General features: G+C 52.7%; 1 protein-coding gene across 1 annotated transcript in view; it reads right to left on the reverse strand.

Annotated features, from left to right (window-relative positions):
• Positions 1 to 535: 535 nt before the first annotated feature.
• The window catches only part of LOC127572336 (G-protein coupled receptor-associated protein LMBRD2-like), a 76,720-nt gene continuing 57,710 nt past the window's right edge, over positions 536 to 19,545 (reverse strand). Inside the window, exons 6-18 of the mRNA XM_052019464.1 lie at positions 18,533 to 18,743; positions 16,111 to 16,185; positions 15,339 to 15,452; positions 14,777 to 14,960; positions 14,069 to 14,250; positions 13,293 to 13,426; positions 11,598 to 11,703; positions 10,914 to 11,011; positions 7,352 to 7,455; positions 2,135 to 2,178; positions 1,885 to 1,990; positions 1,329 to 1,461; positions 536 to 1,178 (exon numbers count right to left, since the gene is read on the reverse strand). Coding sequence (XP_051875424.1) covers positions 1,118 to 1,178; positions 1,329 to 1,461; positions 1,885 to 1,990; positions 2,135 to 2,178; positions 7,352 to 7,455; positions 10,914 to 11,011; positions 11,598 to 11,703; positions 13,293 to 13,426; positions 14,069 to 14,250; positions 14,777 to 14,960; positions 15,339 to 15,452; positions 16,111 to 16,185; positions 18,533 to 18,743 — 1,552 coding nt within the window. The 3' untranslated portion in view covers positions 536 to 1,117. The remainder of the gene's footprint in view (positions 1,179 to 1,328; positions 1,462 to 1,884; positions 1,991 to 2,134; positions 2,179 to 7,351; positions 7,456 to 10,913; positions 11,012 to 11,597; positions 11,704 to 13,292; positions 13,427 to 14,068; positions 14,251 to 14,776; positions 14,961 to 15,338; positions 15,453 to 16,110; positions 16,186 to 18,532; positions 18,744 to 19,545) is intronic.

A 19,545-nucleotide genomic window follows, 5' to 3' on the forward strand; every position in this document is an offset into this window, starting at 1 on the left:
TTGTGTACAGTTCTGGTCACCTCACTGCAGGAAGGATGTGGCAGTAATAGAGCGAGAGAGGAGATTCACCAGGATGTTGCCTGGAATGGAGGCCTGTGGTTACAAGGAGAGATTGGACAGGCTGGGATTGTTCCCACTGGGATATAGGAGGCTGAGGGGTGACCTTATAGAGGTTTATAAAATCATGAGGGGCAGAGATAGAGGGCAAGGTACTAAACGAGTACTTGGCATTGGCTAAGGTGAGAGGGGAAAGATTTAAAGGGGATCTGAGGGGTAAGTTCTTCCACACAGAGGGTGGTGGGTGTATGGAACGAGCTGCCAGAGGAGGTGGTGGAGGGGGTAAAACTACAATGTTTAAAGGACATTTGTACAGGTACGTGGATAGGAAAGCTGTAGAGGAATACAGACCTAATGCAGGCAGATGGGACTAGTATAGACAGGCACCACAGTCAGCATGGATGAGGTGGGCCGAAGGGCCTGTCTCCCGAGACCCAGTCCTGGCAGTCAGTGCCCAGACCCTTGACCAAAGACACCATTGGACACAGCAGCCATTTATTACACACCCAATAAATTACAGTGATTCTTTACAACAGAGCTATGAAGACAGCAATCAGAGACGATAATCACAGCACAAGCCACCATGCATCCTTCATTCTACAGCAGGAAAGTGCAATAGAACGGCAGCAACAGAGCTGTCTGCCACAGGTCAGGCCCCACCAACAAGGATCACCCCCAGAACAAGGGTCCCCAACACCAGTCAACACAAGGAAACATCCAGTCACTCAAGTAGTATCAAAGGGCATGACCTCACGGGTGGGGGGGGGTGGGGGGTCAGTATAGCTTAGGAATTCCTGGATGTTTCTGTGTTGACACTGGGTCCTGTTGGGAATCTGCTGAGGGTGGGTTCTGAACTGGGTTGTGACTGATGGTTGGCGGGGGGGGGGGGGCGGGGGGCAGGGATGGTTGTTGTGGTGGTGGTGGTAGGCAGAGTCCACACCCAGTGTCCCACACCGTCCGGCACCCAGTGTCCCCACACCGACCATGTCCCAGCAGGACTGCAGGGAAGGTGGACACCCCAGAGGAGGGTGATGTGGGAGGGGGTGAGGTACCAACATACTCAGACATCATCGAAAATTCTGCTGCGAGACATGGAGAGATACCTCCCGGTCGGCTGGTACCTGTGGGGGGGAGAGAAGAGGAGACAGTAATTAGCAAAGCAGTAGCATCCTTCTACACACCCCAGTCAGTGCTGTACTGTTCTATCACCATTCACCCCGACACCGACCCACGCCAGGACCCCCGACACCGACCCACGCCGGGATCCCCACCTCCCCAGCTCTGCGCCCTGCTCCGTGCCGCTGTCCGTGAAGGAATCCGCATTGAAATCCATGGAGTCGGGTTCTTGCAGCAGCTCCGTACAATCCGTGTCCTGCAGGGTGGAGCTGGCGTACTTGGTGGAACCTGGGGAGACATGGGCAGCAGTCAGGACCACAGGGGAGGGGGTGGGGGGGTTGGGGTTAGATTGGCAGCAGGGATGGGGGAGGACGGGGGGAAGCGAGGGAGTGGGGAGAAGCAGGGGACGAGAGGTGCAGGTGGTATTGGAATTGGTTTATTATTGTCACTTATACCAAGGTACAGTGAAAAACTTGTCTTGCATACTGATCGTACAGGTCAATTCATCACAGTGCAGTTACATTGAGTTAGTACAGAGTGCATTGATAGAGTACAGGTAAAAACAGTAACAGTACAGAGTAAAGTCTCACAGCTACAGAGAAAGTGCAGTGCAATAAGGTGCAAGGTCACAACAAGTGACGTGAGTCAGAGTCCATCTCATTGTATAAGCAACCGTCCAAGTGGGGGGAAAGTGGGGGGGGGGGGGGTTGCGGTCCCTACTCACGCGAGCTGGGGCCAGTGATGAGTCAGGGGCGTCACAATGGCTGCGGTTCCTCACCGGCTCTGTGTTCTGGTTCCCGTAACGTTCCTTCCACACCTGGAAAATAGACAGTGTTTGGTGGGGTGGGATGGGGAGGGGGGGGTGGTGGGTGGAGGGATGGGGAGGGGGTGGGGAGGGATGGGGGGTGGTGGGGAGAGGGGTGGGGGGGGAGGGTGGGGTGGGGAGGGGTTCTTACCCGGCGGTGTTGTCGCCCCCCTCCTCCTGCCGTTGCCGCTTCCTTCTCTCTGCAACAGAAAAACCAAGAGTCGGTGCTCTCCTGAGGTTGGACCCCCTCACCTCCCCCCACCCCAACACCTACCTCTCCCAGCTCGCAGTGAGTAGGAATTGCACCCCTGACCCCACCCCTGAACTGGATCATGACCAATATCCTTGTAGAAAGGTTTGCAGGTGCTGCTCAGAGTTACACAGCACAGAAACCGGCCCAAATGGTCCATGCTGACCTAGTTACTTGTCTATGCATTAGATAACATTTGCCTGCGTTGACCCGTATCCCTCTAAACCATGGAGCTGTCCAAATGTCTTTTAAATGTTGTAATGGTACCCACCTGTACCAAGATATAAAGTGGGTACCACCTGGATGAGGATACATATCGATAGTGCAGGGCAGGACCTGGGAGAGGGAGAGAGGAGCAGCTGCCAGAGGGGAAATCTACATCTGATGTGGGAGGTGCGGAGAGGCGAGTCAGTAAGAGCTCAGAGTCAGTGTGTCCCTGTGAGGGTAAGAGGCGAGGATGGTCAGATTAGGGAACCTTGGTTAATGAAGGACATTGAAGGTTTGATCAGGAAAGAAGGAAGCGTGTGTCAGTGTGGGAAATTGTTTTTGTGTGTGTCCTTTTAGGTTAATAGGGGACATAGATGAGAATTTAAGCAAGTTAGAGGATGAAAGGGGGCCAAAGCCTTTAACAAGTATACTAGAAGCAAGAGGGTAGTTCAAGAAAGAGTAGGTCCTCTCAGAGACCAAAGGGAAGTCTTGGTGTAGAGCCAGGGGACATGAGCGAGGTCCTGTGGTCACCAAGGAGAAGGATGTGGATGGAGAGTTAGAGGAAGGGTATACTGTTCTTCTGGAACACGTCTGTGTCAGGGAGGAAGTAGTATTAGAGATACTGGCAAACATTAGGGTGGATAAGGGACAGGATTTATGTTCACTTGGAAAGGCAGGAACTGATTAGGGGGAATCAGCAGAGTTTTGTGTGGGAGATCATGCTGCACAAATCAGACTGTTTTTTGAGGATGGAACTAAGAAAATTGGAGGAGGCAGGGTCATAGATGTGGTTTTCATTGATTTCAGTAAGGTTTTTGACAAAGTCCTGCATGGTAGGCTGGTCCAGAAGGTTAGGGCACATGGGATCCAAGGGGTGTTGGAAAACTGGATCCAAAATTGGCTTGGTGATAGGAAGCAGAGGTGTGGTGGAGGGTTTCTCTGATGGAGATCAGTGCTGGGACCCTTGTTATATATAAATGACAAGAATGTAGGTGGGCTGATTAGCGACCTGAAAAGGAGTCTTAGGTAAGGGAGATGACTGTTTAAAGGTACAGCAGGGAAGTTTAAATTGGCAGATGGAATTTAATCCAGTGTGAGGTAATGAACTTTGCAATGTCAAATACTGGCAGTAAGTGGCAGGGACCTCAGGAGTTGATGTACAGAAGGATGTCAGGGTGCAAGTCTATAGCTCCCTGAAAATGGTGGCACAGGTGGACAGGGTGGCAAAGGTGGCATTCAGCATGGTGGCCTAGGTTGAGGCACTGAGTGTAAGATTTGGGATGTAATGTTGCAGCAGTACAAAACATTGGTTAGACCACATTGTGTACAGTTCTGGTCACCACACTACAGGAAGGATGTGGTAACAATAGAGAGAGTGCAGAAACAGTTCACCACGTTCCCCTCCTTCCCTTCATTCCATGGCCCACTGTCCTCCCCTATCAGATTCCATCTTCTTCAGCCCTTTGTCACTTCCACCTATCTCCTCCCAGCTTTTGACTTCATTCCCTCTCTCCCCCCATCTGCTTATTGCCCCCCTCACCTGAATCCACCTATCACCTGCCAGCTCTTGCTCCACCCATTTCCCCCCCCCCCGCCCACCTTTTTATACTGGCTATCTCCTCTTTCTTTCCAGTCCTGATGAAGGGTCTCAATCTGAAACATCAACTGTCCATTTCCCCCCACAGATGCTGCCTGACCCGCTGAGTTCCTCCAGCGTTTTGTGTGTTGCTCCAAATTTTCAGCATCTGCAGTCTCTTGTGTCACAAGGACTTTGCCTGGCGTAACTTTAGTTTTAAGGAGAGATTGGATAGGCTGGGATTGTTCTCACTGGGGACCGTGTGAGTTAGCTGTGGTGGATCAGGAAACCACAGGAAAAGGTGTATTGGTGAACAAAGTGTGGCTAACGTTTGAAGAATTAATGTAAACTTTACAAGTACTACACATCTTTTCAGGACAATAATAACTTATTAACCATTTTTCCTTTTAATGTAAAAGGTTTATAACGTTGCCAAAAAAGAACAGGATTAATCTACACTTGGAATGGCCTGGATTAATCAAAGATGGTCAGCATGGCTCTACTTAAGGGAGATCTTGTCTGCAGTTTGATAGAACTTTTCTAAAAGATAACTGAGAGTGTCAATGAGGTTGATGAATCACATAGATGCCACGACCAAGAAAGCTCACCAGTGCCTCTACTTCCTCAGGAGGCTAAAGAAATTTGGCATGTCCCCTTTGACCCTCACCAACTTGTATCGATGCACCAAAGATCTGGATGCATCATGGCTTGGTACAGCAGCTGCTCTGCCCACGACCACAGGAAACTGCAGAGAGTTGTGGACACAGCTCAGCACATCGTGGAAACCAGCCTCCCCTCCATGGACTCTGTCGACACTTCCCGCTGCCTCAGTAAAGCAGCCAACATAATCAAAAACACCACACACCCCGGGACATTCTCTCTTCTCCTCCCTCCCAGCAAGCAGAATATACAAAAGCCAGAAAGCACATACCACCAGGCTCAAGGACAGCTTCTATTCCACTGTTGTAAGTCTCGTGAATGGACCTCTTGTATAAGATAGACTCTTGATCTCACAATCTACCTCATCATGGCCCTTGCACCTCCCTGCACTGCACTTGCTCTGAAACTGTAACAATTTAATCTGCATTGTTATTGTTTTTCCTGTATACTACCTTAAAGTACTTATGTTTTTGAAATGATCTGTATGGACAGCTTGCAAAACTAATTTTTTCACTGTACCTTGGTACATAAGACAATAATAAACCAGTACCACTCCCATGGACTTGTAAAGCCATTAACTAGGTTGCACATGGAAGGCTGGTCCAAACTATGACAGTCATGAGATCCAAGGCAATTGGATATAAAACTGGCTCGATAATAGAGGCAGAGGCTGATAGTGGAGGGTTGTGACCAGTGGTGTATCGCAGGATTAATGTGGAGCCCCTTACTGTTTCATACATTAACAGTCTTGATGTGAATGTTGGAACTATGGTTGGTAAATTTGCAGATATGATTAAAAAAATAGGTGGCGTTGTTGATATTGAGAAGGGTAGTCTCTGGCTACAACACATTGAGATGGACAGAGAAATGACATTTGGTACTTAATCCTGAAAAATGTGATGAGTGACTGGGAGACTACTAAGGCTAGGGCATTCACAGTGAATGGTATGGCCCAGGGGAGTATTGAGAACAAGAGGGACCTTGGTGTACACATAAAAGAATTCCTGGTATACAATAAAAAGATTCCTGAAAGTGGCAACACAGGTAGATAAAGTGGTGAGGAAGGCATATGGGATACTTGCCTTCATTAGCCAGGACATAGTGTGTAAGGGCAGGGAGGTTATGGTCCAACTTTATAAAACATTAGCACTTGGAATACTGCCACAGTACAAGAAGGGTGCGATTGAACTAGAGATGAGTTTCAGTTCCGAGGACAAAGTGGAAAGACTGGGTTTGTTTTCATTAGAGCAGAGGAGGCTGAGGGGGGACCTGATATGGTAGGAAAAATCTTAGGGCATTAATAGGGTAGATAGTAAGAAACTCTTCCCCACAGCAGAACTGTCTAAAACTGGTTTAGGGAGGAGGTTTTGAGGGGATTGGAGGAGGAAATATTTCTTGCAGAGGGTGGTTGGAATCTGGAATGCAGTGCCTGAGGGGGTGGTGGGGTGGATACTCTCACAACATTTAGATTAGCACTTGAATCACCAAGGCAGAGCAGGGTATGGCCTGAGCACTGGGAAAAAGGGGACCTGATGATTAGTGCAGATGTGGTGGGTGAAGGGCTATCTTCATGGTCTATATTCACAAGAGAGATCTAGAGATCTTTAGCTTTCAAAGGAATCAAGGAATATCAATTCAGTTGAAGGTGGTGGTGCTGAGGTAGAGATCAGCCAGGATCTGGTGGAATGGTGAGGTAGGTATGAGAGATAACCTTCATAACATTAACCTTCAACTTCCTTTTGTTACCACATCAGAAAGTGAAGTCAGCACTTGTAGAGTCATTTAGAAACATAGAAAACCTACAGCACAATTCAGGCCCTTCGGCCCACAAAGCTGTGCCGAACATGTCCCTACCTTAGAGACCCATAGCCCACTATTTTTCTCAGCTCCATGTACCTATCCAAAAGTCTCTTAAAAGACCCTGTCGTATCCGCCTCCACCACTGTTGCCAGCAGCCCATTCGATGCACTCACCACTCTCTGAGTAAAAAACTTACCCCTGACATCTCCCCTATACCTACTCCCCAACACCTTCTCCAGAAATTTCTGCTCAACTCTTTTCTGAATGACTGACACCTCATTTTATAACTCCTGGTTTGAGACACCTCAGCCAACACCTACTGTGTCGAGCTATGAAAAAATTGTACATTTCATACAGTCAATTAGCATGAAAACAGGCCCTTCGGTCCCACGCCCACACTGAACATCAGGCACCCATTTACTCTAATCCGACACTAATCAACTCCTCCCAGATTCTACACTCACCTCCACCAGGGACAATTTACAGCAGCCAACTAGCCTGCCTAGCTGCACGTCGTTAGGATGTGGGAGGAAACCCACACGGCCACAGGGAGAACCTGCAAACTCCACACAGAGAGTGCCCGAAGTCAGGATTGAACCTGGGTTACTGGAGCTGTGAGGCAGCAGTGTTATTGGATACATCACCCTGCCAAACAAATTCTTAATTAACCTGCTGCAATGGCATCACCAACACCGGGTGCCCTGCCATCACATCCAGGGTCACCAGCCAGTGTGATTCACTCAGCTGGTTCAGTAGCCCTGCTCAAGGGCTGGTGGACGGTAAACAACATGGGTACATATAACACCCAGACCAACCACGCTGCCACCGTCACTGAGCTGTCTCACTGAGTCAAACGCTGAGATAAGACAATGTAATTCACCTCTTTTAATAAGCTCCTTCCCTTCATCCACAAGATCAGAGGTCATCTCGTTGTCCCCAATGAACTGTTGAAATCCAAGGAGATTCAGGCACCGGCTACCAAGACTGTTGGGAAAAGTGGTCAAAGTAGTTAGCACAAAGCTGGAGAACCTTTTTTATATTCATTCAAGGGATGTGGGCTTTGCAGGCTCAGCCAGCATTTAATTGCCCGTCCCTAGTTGCCCTTGAGGTGGTGGTGGTGAGCTGCCTTCTTGAACCACCGCAGTCCTCGAGGCGTGGCTACACCCACAATGGTGTCAGGGAGGGAGTTGCAGGGTTTTGACTCAGCTGTGGTGAAGGGACGGCGATATATTTCCAAGTCAGGATGGTGTGTGGCCTGGAGGGCAACTTCCAGAGGGTGGTGTACCCTGTGCTTTTGCTGCCCTTGTCCTTCTAGCTGGGAGAGGTTGGTAGGTCTGGTCAAAGCTCCTATACACTGTCCTGTCACACACTCCCAGGATAAGGACATGGGCTATAGATACAGAGTGAAGCTCCCTCTTCACCGTCCCGCCACACACTCCCGGGGTCAGACACAGGGTGAAGCTCCCTCCACACCGTCCCATCACACACTCCCGGGATCAGACACAGGGTGAAGCTCCCTCCACACCGTCCCATCACACACTCCCGGGGTCAGACACAGAGTGAAGCTCCCTCCACACCGTCCCATCACACGCTCCCGGGGTCAGACACAGGGTGAAGCTCCCTCCACACCGTCCCATCACACACTCCCGGGGTCAGACACAGTGAAGCTCCCTCTTCACTGTCCCATCACACACTCCCGGGGTCAGACACAGGGTGAAGCTCCCTCCACACCGTCCCGCCACACACTCCCGGGGTCAGACACAGGGTGAAGCTCCCTCCACACCGTCCCATCACACACTCCCAGGATCAGACACAGAGTGAAGCTCCCTCCACACCGTCCCATCACACGCTCCCGGGGTCGGACACAGAGTGAAGCTCCCTCCACACCGTCCCATCACATGCTCCCGGGGTCAGACAAAGGGTGAAGCTCCCTCTTCACTGTCCCGTCACACACTCCCGGGGTCAGACACAGGGTGAAGCTCCCTCCATACCGTCCCATCACACACTCCCGGGGTCAGACACAGAGTGAAGCTCCCTCCACACCGTCCCATCACACGCTCCCAGACACAAAGTGAAGTCTGTAGCAGTGACAAGTGAGGAGGACCCGGCAGAGAAGAATGGAGCAAAGACTGTTCACACCACCCATCAGGCCAGCGGTAGAGCTGGAGGTGACGTCACCTCAGGCAGTGACACGCAGCACAGTCAGCTGATTGGTGAGGAGCCAAAGGTGGGCATTATAATAAGTAATGTTTAGACAAGAATAAGGTCCCTCGTGTTACTGTTCTTCTCAATGAAAGAGAGTAACTAAAGGCTCAGTCCTTGAGTGTCCATGATAGGAGCTTGGCCCTGTGGAATACTCTCCCTGTAATACCTGGGGAGTCAGGGAGACCCCCAGTGTCCCTGCCAACCATGTGTGCAGGACATGTGTCCAGCTGCAGCTCCTGACCGATCACGTTGCACATCTGGAGCTGCAAATGGCCTCAGTATGGGGCATGCGTGAAGATATGGTGGACGGCACCGTTAATGAGCTGGTCACGCTGCGAGCAGTGACTGCACTGGTAGAACAGCAATAGGTTACCAGCAGGAGGTGCAGGGGCCCTGTGGCCATCCCCTCTCAAACAGAGGTGGATGGCCACAGTCTTTCTCCCAGGAGAGGGGAGTCTAAAACTAGAGATCTTAGGGTTAGGGTGAGAGGGTAAGATTTAAAGGGGACCTGACAAGCAAGTTTTCCCACACAGAGGGTGCTGAGTATGATCATAAGACTTAGGAGCAGAATTAGGCCATTCGGCCCATCGAATCTGCTCCACCATTCAATCATGGCTAACTTTTTTCAACCACATTCTCCCACCTTCTCCTCGTAACCCCTTTACCAACCAAGAACCTGCCAATCTCTGCCTTAAATGACGTGGCCTCCACAGACGTCTGTGGCAATGAATTCCACAGATTCACCGCCCTCTAGATGAAGAAACTCCTCCTCATCTCAGTTTTAATGGGACGCCCCTTTATTCTGAGGCTGTCCCCTCAGATCCTAGACTCTCCTACTGATGGAAACATCCTCTCCACGTCCACTCTATCCAGGCCTTTCAGTATCCAGTAGGTTTCACTGAGATTCCCCTTCATCTTTCTGAGCTCCAGCGAGTATGGCCCAGAGCTATCAAACGCTCCTCATATGTTAAGCCTTTCATTCCTGGGATCATCCTTGTGAACCTCCTCTGGACCCTCTCCAGGGCCAGCACATCCTTCCTTAGATACGGAGCCCAAAACTGCTCACAATATTCCAAATGCAGTCTGACCAACGCCTTATAAAGTCTCAGCATTACATCCTTGCTTTCATACCTAGTCCTCTTGAATTGAACGCTAACATTGCATTTGACTTCCCTACTACCGACTCAACCTGCAAGTTAACCTTTAGGATATGTGGAAAGAGCTGCCAGAGGAAATGGTTGAGGCAGGTACAATAACAACTTTTAAAAGACAGTTGGACAGGTACACGGATTGGAAAGGTTTATAAGGTTATGCAGGCAAATGGGACCAGCTTGGATGGGCATCATGTTCAGCACGGACCAGTTGGGCCGAAGGGCCTGCTTCCATGCTGTATAAGTTTATGACACAGGGAGTGGTGCTTGGACCCTTACTGTTTATTATACACATTTATTGATTTGGATATGAATGTAGGAGGTATTTTTTTTTAGTAAGTTTTCAGATGACTTGAGGATTGGTGATGTGGTTGCTCGTGAGGACAGTCAGAGACTGCAGAAAGATGTTGGTAAGTTGAGTAGAGCAATGGTAGGTGGAATTTAATCCTGACAAGTGTGATTCGCTTTGGGAGGACTAATACGGGTAGGACACACACACACGAGTGGTTGGGACCTAGGAGGTACTGAGGAACTGAAGGATCTTGATGCACAAGTCAATAGATTACAGCATGGGTAAATAAAGTAATGAAGAAGACAGTTGCCTTCATCAAGAGGTATGGAAGAAAGCAGGGAGGTTGTGGTCCATCGGCTTGTCCATGGCTAGAGTGCAGAGTTGTGGTCACCACACCACAGGAAGGTGGTGATTGCACGGGCAAAGGTGCAGATGGGGCAGGTAGTAGACCCTGTTTATGTGCTGTGTGGCTCTGGGACCAAGGAATTGAAACATTCCCCAGAATTGGGGAGGTTCAGGTTGAACCAATTGGAGTTTTGGGGCAATTAAGGTGCTGATTAGGCAGAGAGACCGGGAGAGGCCTGGGACTCTCCACAATCTGCCATTCACTCCAGGCCGGCTGTTCGATTCAGTTCAAAGCCAATCAGGTTTTGTGGACCAGACAGGGGACGTGGGAAAGGCAAGTGTTGGGGTGCTCTCACTGAATGCTAACTGGCTCAGGGGCCGAATGTCCTCGTGCTGCACCTGTGTTCCCATCAGACAGTCCTGGGGTGGTAGGGAGCGGCTTGCGTTACCTGAAGTAGGTGGCGATGCAGAGAATCAGCACCAGCATGGGGTAGTAAATGTAGAACCCGTCGGCAATGAAGGAGATCACCTTCATGGAGCCCATGATCTGTGGCAGAGGAGAGGTCAGTGACCCAGCGTTCCCCCTGTACCTGGGGAACCCTCCCCACCCCCCTCGCCCGACCACACAGGAACCACCCACCGGCCCAGGACCCCCCCTCCCCTGTACCTGGGGACCACCCCCCAACCCCGACATCCCCCCCACCACCCCCCCCACCCCCCGCACACAGGAACTACCCACTGGCCCAGGATCCCCCCCCTGTCCCTGGGGATCACCCCCCCCCCCCAAAACACAGGAACCACCCACTGACCCAGGACCCCCAAACCTGGGGAATCTCCCCCTCCCCATACACAGAGAACCAGCCCCCACCCACCAGCCCGGGAACCCTCGTCCCCCCCACTGTACCCAGGGATCCCCCCTCCCCCACCATTCCCAACACCACAGCAGCTGCTCCCCAGTCCCCACAATGTACATACAGGACACCCACTCCCCACCCACATCCATCCCCCACTGCCCCAGATCCTATTGCCCTTGACCCCCTGCACACATTCCCTGCTCTCCCCCTGCCCACACATCCTACCTCCCTGTCTGTCCCACCATCGATCCCTGCCCTGCAACCCCCATCCCTCCTCACCGAGGTGTATGCTGTCTGCTCCCGGACCTGGTGTGAAATCACGGAATCCATGTGGATCAGTCCAAGGAAGTTGAGACACAGCGGTGGGGTCAGTCGACAGAACAGCCTGCAAGGCAACAGGGTCACAGGGTACAGGTCACAGACGTTGGTGAGGCCGCATTTGGAACATTGTGTTCAGTTTTGGTCACCCTGCTAGAGGAAGGATGCCATTAAGCTTGAAAGAGTGCAGAGGAGATTTATGAGGATGTTGCCGGGACTCGATGGACGAGGGAGTCATGGGGAGAGGTTGAGCAGGTTGGGACTTTTTACATTGGAGTGTAGGAGACTGAGGGGTGATCTTATAGAGGAGTTTCAAATCATGAGGGGCATAGATAGGGTGAATGCACTCAGTCTTTTTCCCAGGGTTGTGGAATCAAGAACTAGAGGGCATAGGGGTTAAGGTGAGAGAGGAGAAATTTAATAGAAATTTAAGGGCAACTTTTATTTTTACACAAGAGGGGTATCTATGTGGAATGAGCTGCCAGAGAAAGTGGTTGACCATTCTGCCCATCGAGTCTGCTCCGCCATTCGATCATGGCTGATTTATTTTTCCCTCTCAACCCCATTCTCCTGTATTCTCATGTAACCTTTGACACCCTTACTAATCAAGAACCTATCAACCTCCGCTTTAAATATACCCAGTGACTTGGCCTCCACAGCCATCTGTGGCAATGAATTCCACAGATTCACCACCCTCTGGCTGAAGAAATTCCTCCTCATCTCTGTTCTAAAGGGATGGCCTTCTATTCTGAGGCTGTGGCCTCTGGTCCTAGACTCTCCCACTTCTGGAAACATCCTCTCCACATCCACTCTATCCAGCCCTTTCAATTTTCCTCTACACCTTTCCTATCCATGTACCTGTCCAGGTGCCACTTCCTCTGGCAACTCATTCCATATACCCATCACAATTGCATGAAGATGTTGTCCTTCAGGTCCCTAATCTTTCCCCTCTCACCTTGAACCTGTGCCCTCTAGTTTTAGACCCCTCTACCGGGAGAAGACTGTGACCATTCACCTTATCTATGCCCTTCATGATTTTACAACCCCCTGTCCAGTCTGTCTTCATAACTCAAGCCCTCCAGTCCCGGTAACATCCTCATGAATCTTTCTTGCATCCTTTCCAGCTTAATGACATCCTTCCTATAGCTGGGCAACCACAACTGCAGACAATACTCCAAGTGTGGTCTCACCGACTTGTACAGTGCAACATGGCGTCCCACACTTGGAGCATTGTCTGCAGTCCTGTACTCACTGCCCTGACCAATGAAGGAAACCCTGCCAAATGCCGCCTTCACTGCTCTGTCTACCTGTGTCTCCACCTTCAGGGAACTACAGTACGTACCTGTACCCCTCGCTCTCCCTGTTCTACAACACTCTCCAGGTCCCTGTCATTTACTATGCAAGTCCTGCCTTGGTTTAGCTTCCCAAAATGCAACACCTCGTACATTCCGAGTCATGGTGGAGATGTGCTGCGAGGTGATGGTGTCCCCATGAGGGGTGGGGTGGGGAGACCGGACCCAGGGCAGTGGTGGGGAAGACTGGACCCAGGGCAGGGGGCGCAGGGGTGGGGGCGGGGAAGACCGGACCCAGGGCAGGGGGCGCAGGGGTGGGGAAGACCAGACCCAGGGCAGGGGTGGGGGCGTCTCCCACACTCACATGCCACTAAAGAGCAGGCTGTAGGCATCGGTCTGGTGGTGAGCGGCCAGGTAGTAGTAGTTAAACACTCGGATACGGAATACCGTCCAGTAGATGCAGATACTCAGGAAGGAGATGCTGATGAAACAGGCCATCTGAGGGAGACAGGGTGGAACATGAGGGCCCGACCACTCACCCATAACCCTTACCCCCGACCCCTCACCTTTACTTCCAACCCCTCATGCTTAACTCTCACCCCTGACCCCCCACCCCTACCCCCAGACCCTGACCCCTTGCCTGCAAACCAAGACCAATCAGGAGGCCACAACAACCAGCCCTTCCCCTCTAGGAGACATCCCAGCACCCCACCCTCCCCCACCTACAACCGCCTCCCCACCCCACCCTCCCCCACCCACACCCCACCCACACTACACCCTCCCCAACTAGCACCCCACCTCCACCCCACCCTTCCCCACCTACACCCACCCCCACCCACAACCCCTACCCACACCCACCCTCCCCCACCCACAACCCCTACCCACACCCACCCTCCCCCACCCACAACCCCTACCCACACCCACCCTCCCCCACCCACAACCCCCACCCACAACCCCCACCACCTACAACCCCCACCCACACCCACCCTCCCCCACCTACAACCCCCACCCACACCCCACCCTTTCCCACCTACAACCCCCACCCACACCCCACCCTCCTCCTTCCCCCCACATACCCCCACCCTCCACCGCACACACACCCCTCCCCCGCACACCCACCCTCCCACCCCCCCAACCCACCTGGATGTGTAGGTAGTTGTAGGTGGACTCGGCCAGGCTGATGAAGATGGCGAAGAGGGAGAGGACAGGCCTGGTGCTGAAGAAGGTGCACTCAGACCACACCACCACCACCGAGAAGGCAGCCAGCAGCAGGGCCAGGCCCCGGTAACACCAGGCACGCAGCACGCACTCCCAGTACCACTCTGCAGGGCAAGGCACAGGTCAGACTGGGGTTGGGAGGACTGGTAAACTGGGGGGTGGGGAAGAGGACGTCGGTGAGGGGGGAGGGGAAAGGCAGGCACGGTAGTGTAGCGGTTAGCGTGATGCTATTACAGCGCCAGCGACTTGGGTTCAAATCCAGCCGCTGTCTGTAAGGAGTTTGTATGTTCTCCCCGTGTCTGTGTGGGTTTCCTCCGGGTGCTCCGGTTTCCTCCCACATTCCAGAGACGTACGGGTTAGGAAGTTGTGGGCGTGCTGTGTTGGTGCTGGAAACATGGCGACAATTGCGGGCTGCCCCCAGAACACCCTACGCAAAAGATCCATTTCACTGTGTGTTTCAATGTACATGTGACTAATACAGAAATTTTTAAAAAGTGGGTGGGGTGGAGGCAAACTGGGGGGGAGCAGAGAGAGGAAGTGGGGGTCATTGGGGGTTCACAGTTTGCAGGGCGAGGAGTTAGCACAGTCAGCAGGGGGCCAGGGCCGGGGTCGAGGGGGGGGGGCACTCACCGACACGGGGGGTGTAGATGTAGTGGGTGAACCACCCCCTGGGCTCGGTGCTCTGGAAGGCCGGCACAAACTGCTGGCTGCTGCTGGTCTGGTTCTTGGCCACATCCTCCAGGTAGAAGGCCTGTTCCAGCAGCATCCTCCACTGCACCTGTGTCCGCTGGTGTCTCTGCACTGCGTAGATCACCTGTTAACCACAGTCCGTGAGACCCTCCCTCACTACAGGGGAACCCGCCACACCACACCCCACAGCGACGCCCGCCCCACCCCGCACACACCTGTCAACCACAGTCTGTGAGACCCTCCCTCACTGCAGGGGAACCCACCCCACCACACCCCACAGCGACGCCCACCCAGCCCCGCGCACATCTGTCAACCACAGTCTGTGAGACCTTCCCTCACTGCAGGGGAACCCACCACAACCCTGACCCCACACAGCGACGCCCGCCCCGCCCCCCCTCGCACACCCTGCGTACACCTGGCGCCGCGCTAATACGCCCCGCCCCCCCCCCATGCACACCCCGCACATGCCTGGCCCCGCCCCCTGGCCCCGGCCCTCGCACACCTGTTTGTGCAGCTTCACCAAGCTCCTCTCGCTCGGGTAGCTGTTTGTGTTCTCATCGAAGTCCTCATAGTCATCCATGTTCCTGCCCATCCTCTCCTGGTACTCAGTAGGACACTGAAACAAAGCAGCACCTCCCCAGTAAAGCTCAACACAAACACAGTAGGTACCCCACCCTCCACATCCCCACCCAAACCCAGCAGCTCTGGTACAAATCACCAGCCGGAATCCCCCAGTAACCAGTTCAACTCCCTCAAACCCGCAGTTCCCCAGGCAGGCTGAGCCGACACAAGTGGTCAGCGAGTCCCACACCCACCCCCCTCCTTTCTGCAAGCCCACCCCCCCAAACCACAGCCCTCCCCCACCCCCCAGCCCTCTCCCCCGAACTATAGCCCTCTGCCCAACCCCACAAACCACAGCCCTCTTCTCACCCCCCAAACCACAGCCCTCTCCCCTCCCCCCAGCCACAGCCCTCCCCCACCCCAAGCCAGTCCTCTCCCTACCCCCAAACCACAGCCCTCCCCCTCCCCCACCCACAAACCACAGCCCTCCCCCCTCCCCCAAACCACAGCCCTCCCCCCTCTCCCCAAACCACAGCCGCCCCCTCCCCCACCCCCCACCCACAGCCCTCTCCCCCCCCCCAAACCACAGCCCTCTCCCCTCCCCCCCACCCACAGCCCTCCCCCTAACCCCGAAATCACAGCCCTCCCCTAACCCCACACCGCCCTCCCCTCCCCTCCCTGCTCACCACCCTCCCCACCCCCCCCCCGCTCACCTTGCGGAGGATGGTATCGACGAACTTCCTCAAGGGGTGGTTGTATTTGACGGTGTCATTCAGCTTCCTCACCTCCTGTGGAAACAGGTCCGATGCAGAGATGGTTACCCAATATTGCTGGTGCAGGGGGAGCCCCCACTGATGGGCTGGCCAGGGTAAATGCTGCTATGTTCTAATACTGGGATTTCCTTAGTGCAAGGAGCTTGGATGGGGTGGAATTTGTTAATTGCATCTGAGATAGTATTTTGTGGCAATATGTAGATAGTCCTACCAGCAAAAAGGCTATATTTGACCTCACCTTAGCTAATGGAACTGGGCGGGTGGTGCAAGTGTCAGTGGGGGAACACTTTGGGAACAGTGACCATAATTTTGTAAGTTTCAAGGTAGATTTGGAAAGGTATAAGCTTGGTCCTCAAATTAAGGTCCTGAATTGGGAGAAGACCGATTCCGATAGTGCAAGAGGACCTGGCAAGAGTAGATTAGGAGCAGATGTTTGCAGAAAAAACATCAGTCAAGCGGGAATCTTTAAGTAAGAGACCCAGTAAGAGTTTAGGGCCAGCATCTTCTGGTAAGGGTGAAAGAAAGAGGTGACAAGATAACAGACCTTGAATGACTAACGATATCGAAAGTTTGATCAGGAAAAAAGCCTTATGTCAGCAGTGGGGAAATCATTGCAGAAAATTCTAAGGGACGGGACTTGTGTCTATTTGGAAAGGCAGGGACTGATTAGAGAAAGTTAGCATGGCTTTGTGTGTGGGGGAAATCCTGCCTCACAAATCTGATCGAGGTTTTTGAAGACATAACCAAGGAGATAGCTATCTTTATCTTTATTAGATATCTATCTTTATTAGTCATATATAGTTCACTGTGTGTTTCAATGTACATCTTTTTTGCGTAGTGTTCTGGGGGCAGCTGCAAGTGTCGCCACGCTTCCGGAGCCAACATAGCATGCCCGCAACTTCCTAACCCGTACATCTTTGGAATGTGGGAGGAAACCGGAGCACCCGAAGGAAACCCACGCAGTGACAGGGAGAACGTACAAACTCCTTACAGACAGCGTCAGGAATTAAACCTTAATCGCTGGTGCTGTAATAGCGTTATGCTAACCACTACGTTACTGTGCAGCCCAAATTAATAAAACAAGGCAGTAGACATGATAAACGTAGACTTTTTCTGGGCATTTGACAAGATCCCGCATGGTAGACTGATCTAGAAGGTGGGATCCAAGGCAAGATGGCTAACTTGATCCAAAATTGACTCTGTGATAAGAAGCACAGTAGTGGGAGGATGCTTTACTGATTGGAAATCCTTGAGCAGTGGTGACCGCAGGGTTTGGTGCAGGGACCTTTGTTGTTTGTGATGTACATTAATAACTTGGATGTGAATGTAGGAGGAATGATTAATAACTCTGTGGATGACACTAAGGTTGGTGGTGGTGTGGATGGTGTGGAAGGTTGTCTAAGGATATAGCAGGATAATATGAATCAGATGGAAAGTTGGGCGGAGCATTGGCAGATGCCATCACCGACTAGTGTGAGGTGATGCATTTTGGGAAATCATATAGGGTAGGACATATACAGTAAGTGGTGGGCACTGAGGGATGGTGGTGAACAGAGAGAGCTGGGGGTCCAAGGGTGGATAGATTGGTGAAGGTGGCACACAGTATCGTAGATTGGGACATAGAATACAAGTTGGGATATGGTGTTACAACTGTACAAAACATTGGTTATGGTGAACCAGGAGTATGTGTTGTGTGGACAGTTTTGTTGGGCACACTGTAGGAAGGATGTGGTTGTGCTGGAAGGGATGCAGAGGGGATTCACCAGGAGGTCCCGGGGGTGAGGGGGGGGGAACTGAAGCTATAAGGGTATAATTACATAGCTTTAATTGTATGTCCTTCCCCCTACACCCACTGCTCACCCGCACCCCCATCCCCAGCACATCACCCCTCCCCTCTCACCCACCCACCACTCATCTGCACCCCCACCACATCCCCCTCCCCTCACCCCCAACTCGCACACCCCCTCACCCCCCCCCACTCCCCCTCACCCTCACCCACACGCACACACTCCCACCTCACCCACCCCCACCTCACCCCCCTCACCACACCCCCCACACTTCCCCCCCAACGCTCAACCCTCACCTCCTCACCCATTCCCCCACCCCCTCAGCACTTACTCCCCACTGCTCACCCATCACCACATCCCCCACTGCTCACCTACCCCCCCATATCCCACACCCCGCTCACCCCGTTCCCCCTCACCGTCCTGCCTCCGCCCCTGCCCCACCACCCACCCAGCTCACCCCCCTCCGCTCCCCCTCCCCATCCTGCCTCCGCCCCTGCCCCACCCCCCAACCACACCCCGCTCACCCCTCCCCACTCCCCCTCCCCGTCCTGCCTCCACCCCTGCCCATCACCCACCTCCATCACATCCTCCAGCGTCTCCTCTGCGTCCACCTTCTCAGTCATGAGCTTGGCTGCCTTGAACTGGGCCTTTGCCAGCAGGTGTCCGCGCTGAGCTGCCTTCCAGTAGGAGCGGGGCAGTTCCACCAGCCCATATCCCAGCAGGAGCACCAGCAGGAACAGGCCCCAGGTGTTGGCAGCTGTGATACCAATGGTTTGCAGCTGGTACCTGGAGCAGTGATGGGGGTGAGAACCGGCTCTGCAGCAGGGGTCAGACCACCCACAACCCCCTCCACCGACACCCCCATCCCCATAAACTGACCGATGGAGGCAAGCATGCCATTCCCCTTCTTCACCACCCTATCTGCCATTCAATGAGATCACAGCTGACTCAGTCGTCCCCTCCTCTCTTTATTAAATCCCACCTGCCAGTTATCGGCTTGTTCAGTAGGGCTATCATTGTCGTCTTGCTGTGACACCCCCTCCTCACTTCTGAGGTTTGCGTCTTCCACAAACTTGGAGATTTTACCCCACACATCAATGTCCAAGTCATTCACGTCGAGTGGGAGTGGGGTGGACAGTTTCCATGCCCCTCTGACCCATTTGCTCTCCTGAATGTGCCAACACGGCCCAATATAAGCTGACATCTCACTTCCATCTGGCCACGACGCAGCCTCTACACTCAATATCCAATTCAACAATTCAGGTAAATTGTGTTGTGTGTGTTAGTTAGTTGGTTATCTATCTGTAATATTAACATAGCTTCTCTCTCCACAGACATTCTCATCTGTTGGGCATTTCCCACACCTCTGACCTGCCATGCTGCTTCTGTTTGTTACTTCTCTCTCACTATCCTATCAACAGCTTATCCCCATGGTAACCCTGGCCTCATCCTTTCAGATATTTCCTTGGTTGGATACATCACACATCTTTCCTAGTTCTGACGAAGGGTTTGTGACTGCGGACTTTAACACCATTTCTCTTTCCACACATACTGCCTAAACTGCCGAGTGTTGTTATTCCAATTCCCA

This window comes from Pristis pectinata, chromosome 7 (assembly GCF_009764475.1).
Source record: "Pristis pectinata isolate sPriPec2 chromosome 7, sPriPec2.1.pri, whole genome shotgun sequence".
Taxonomy (NCBI): domain Eukaryota; kingdom Metazoa; phylum Chordata; class Chondrichthyes; order Rhinopristiformes; family Pristidae; genus Pristis; species Pristis pectinata.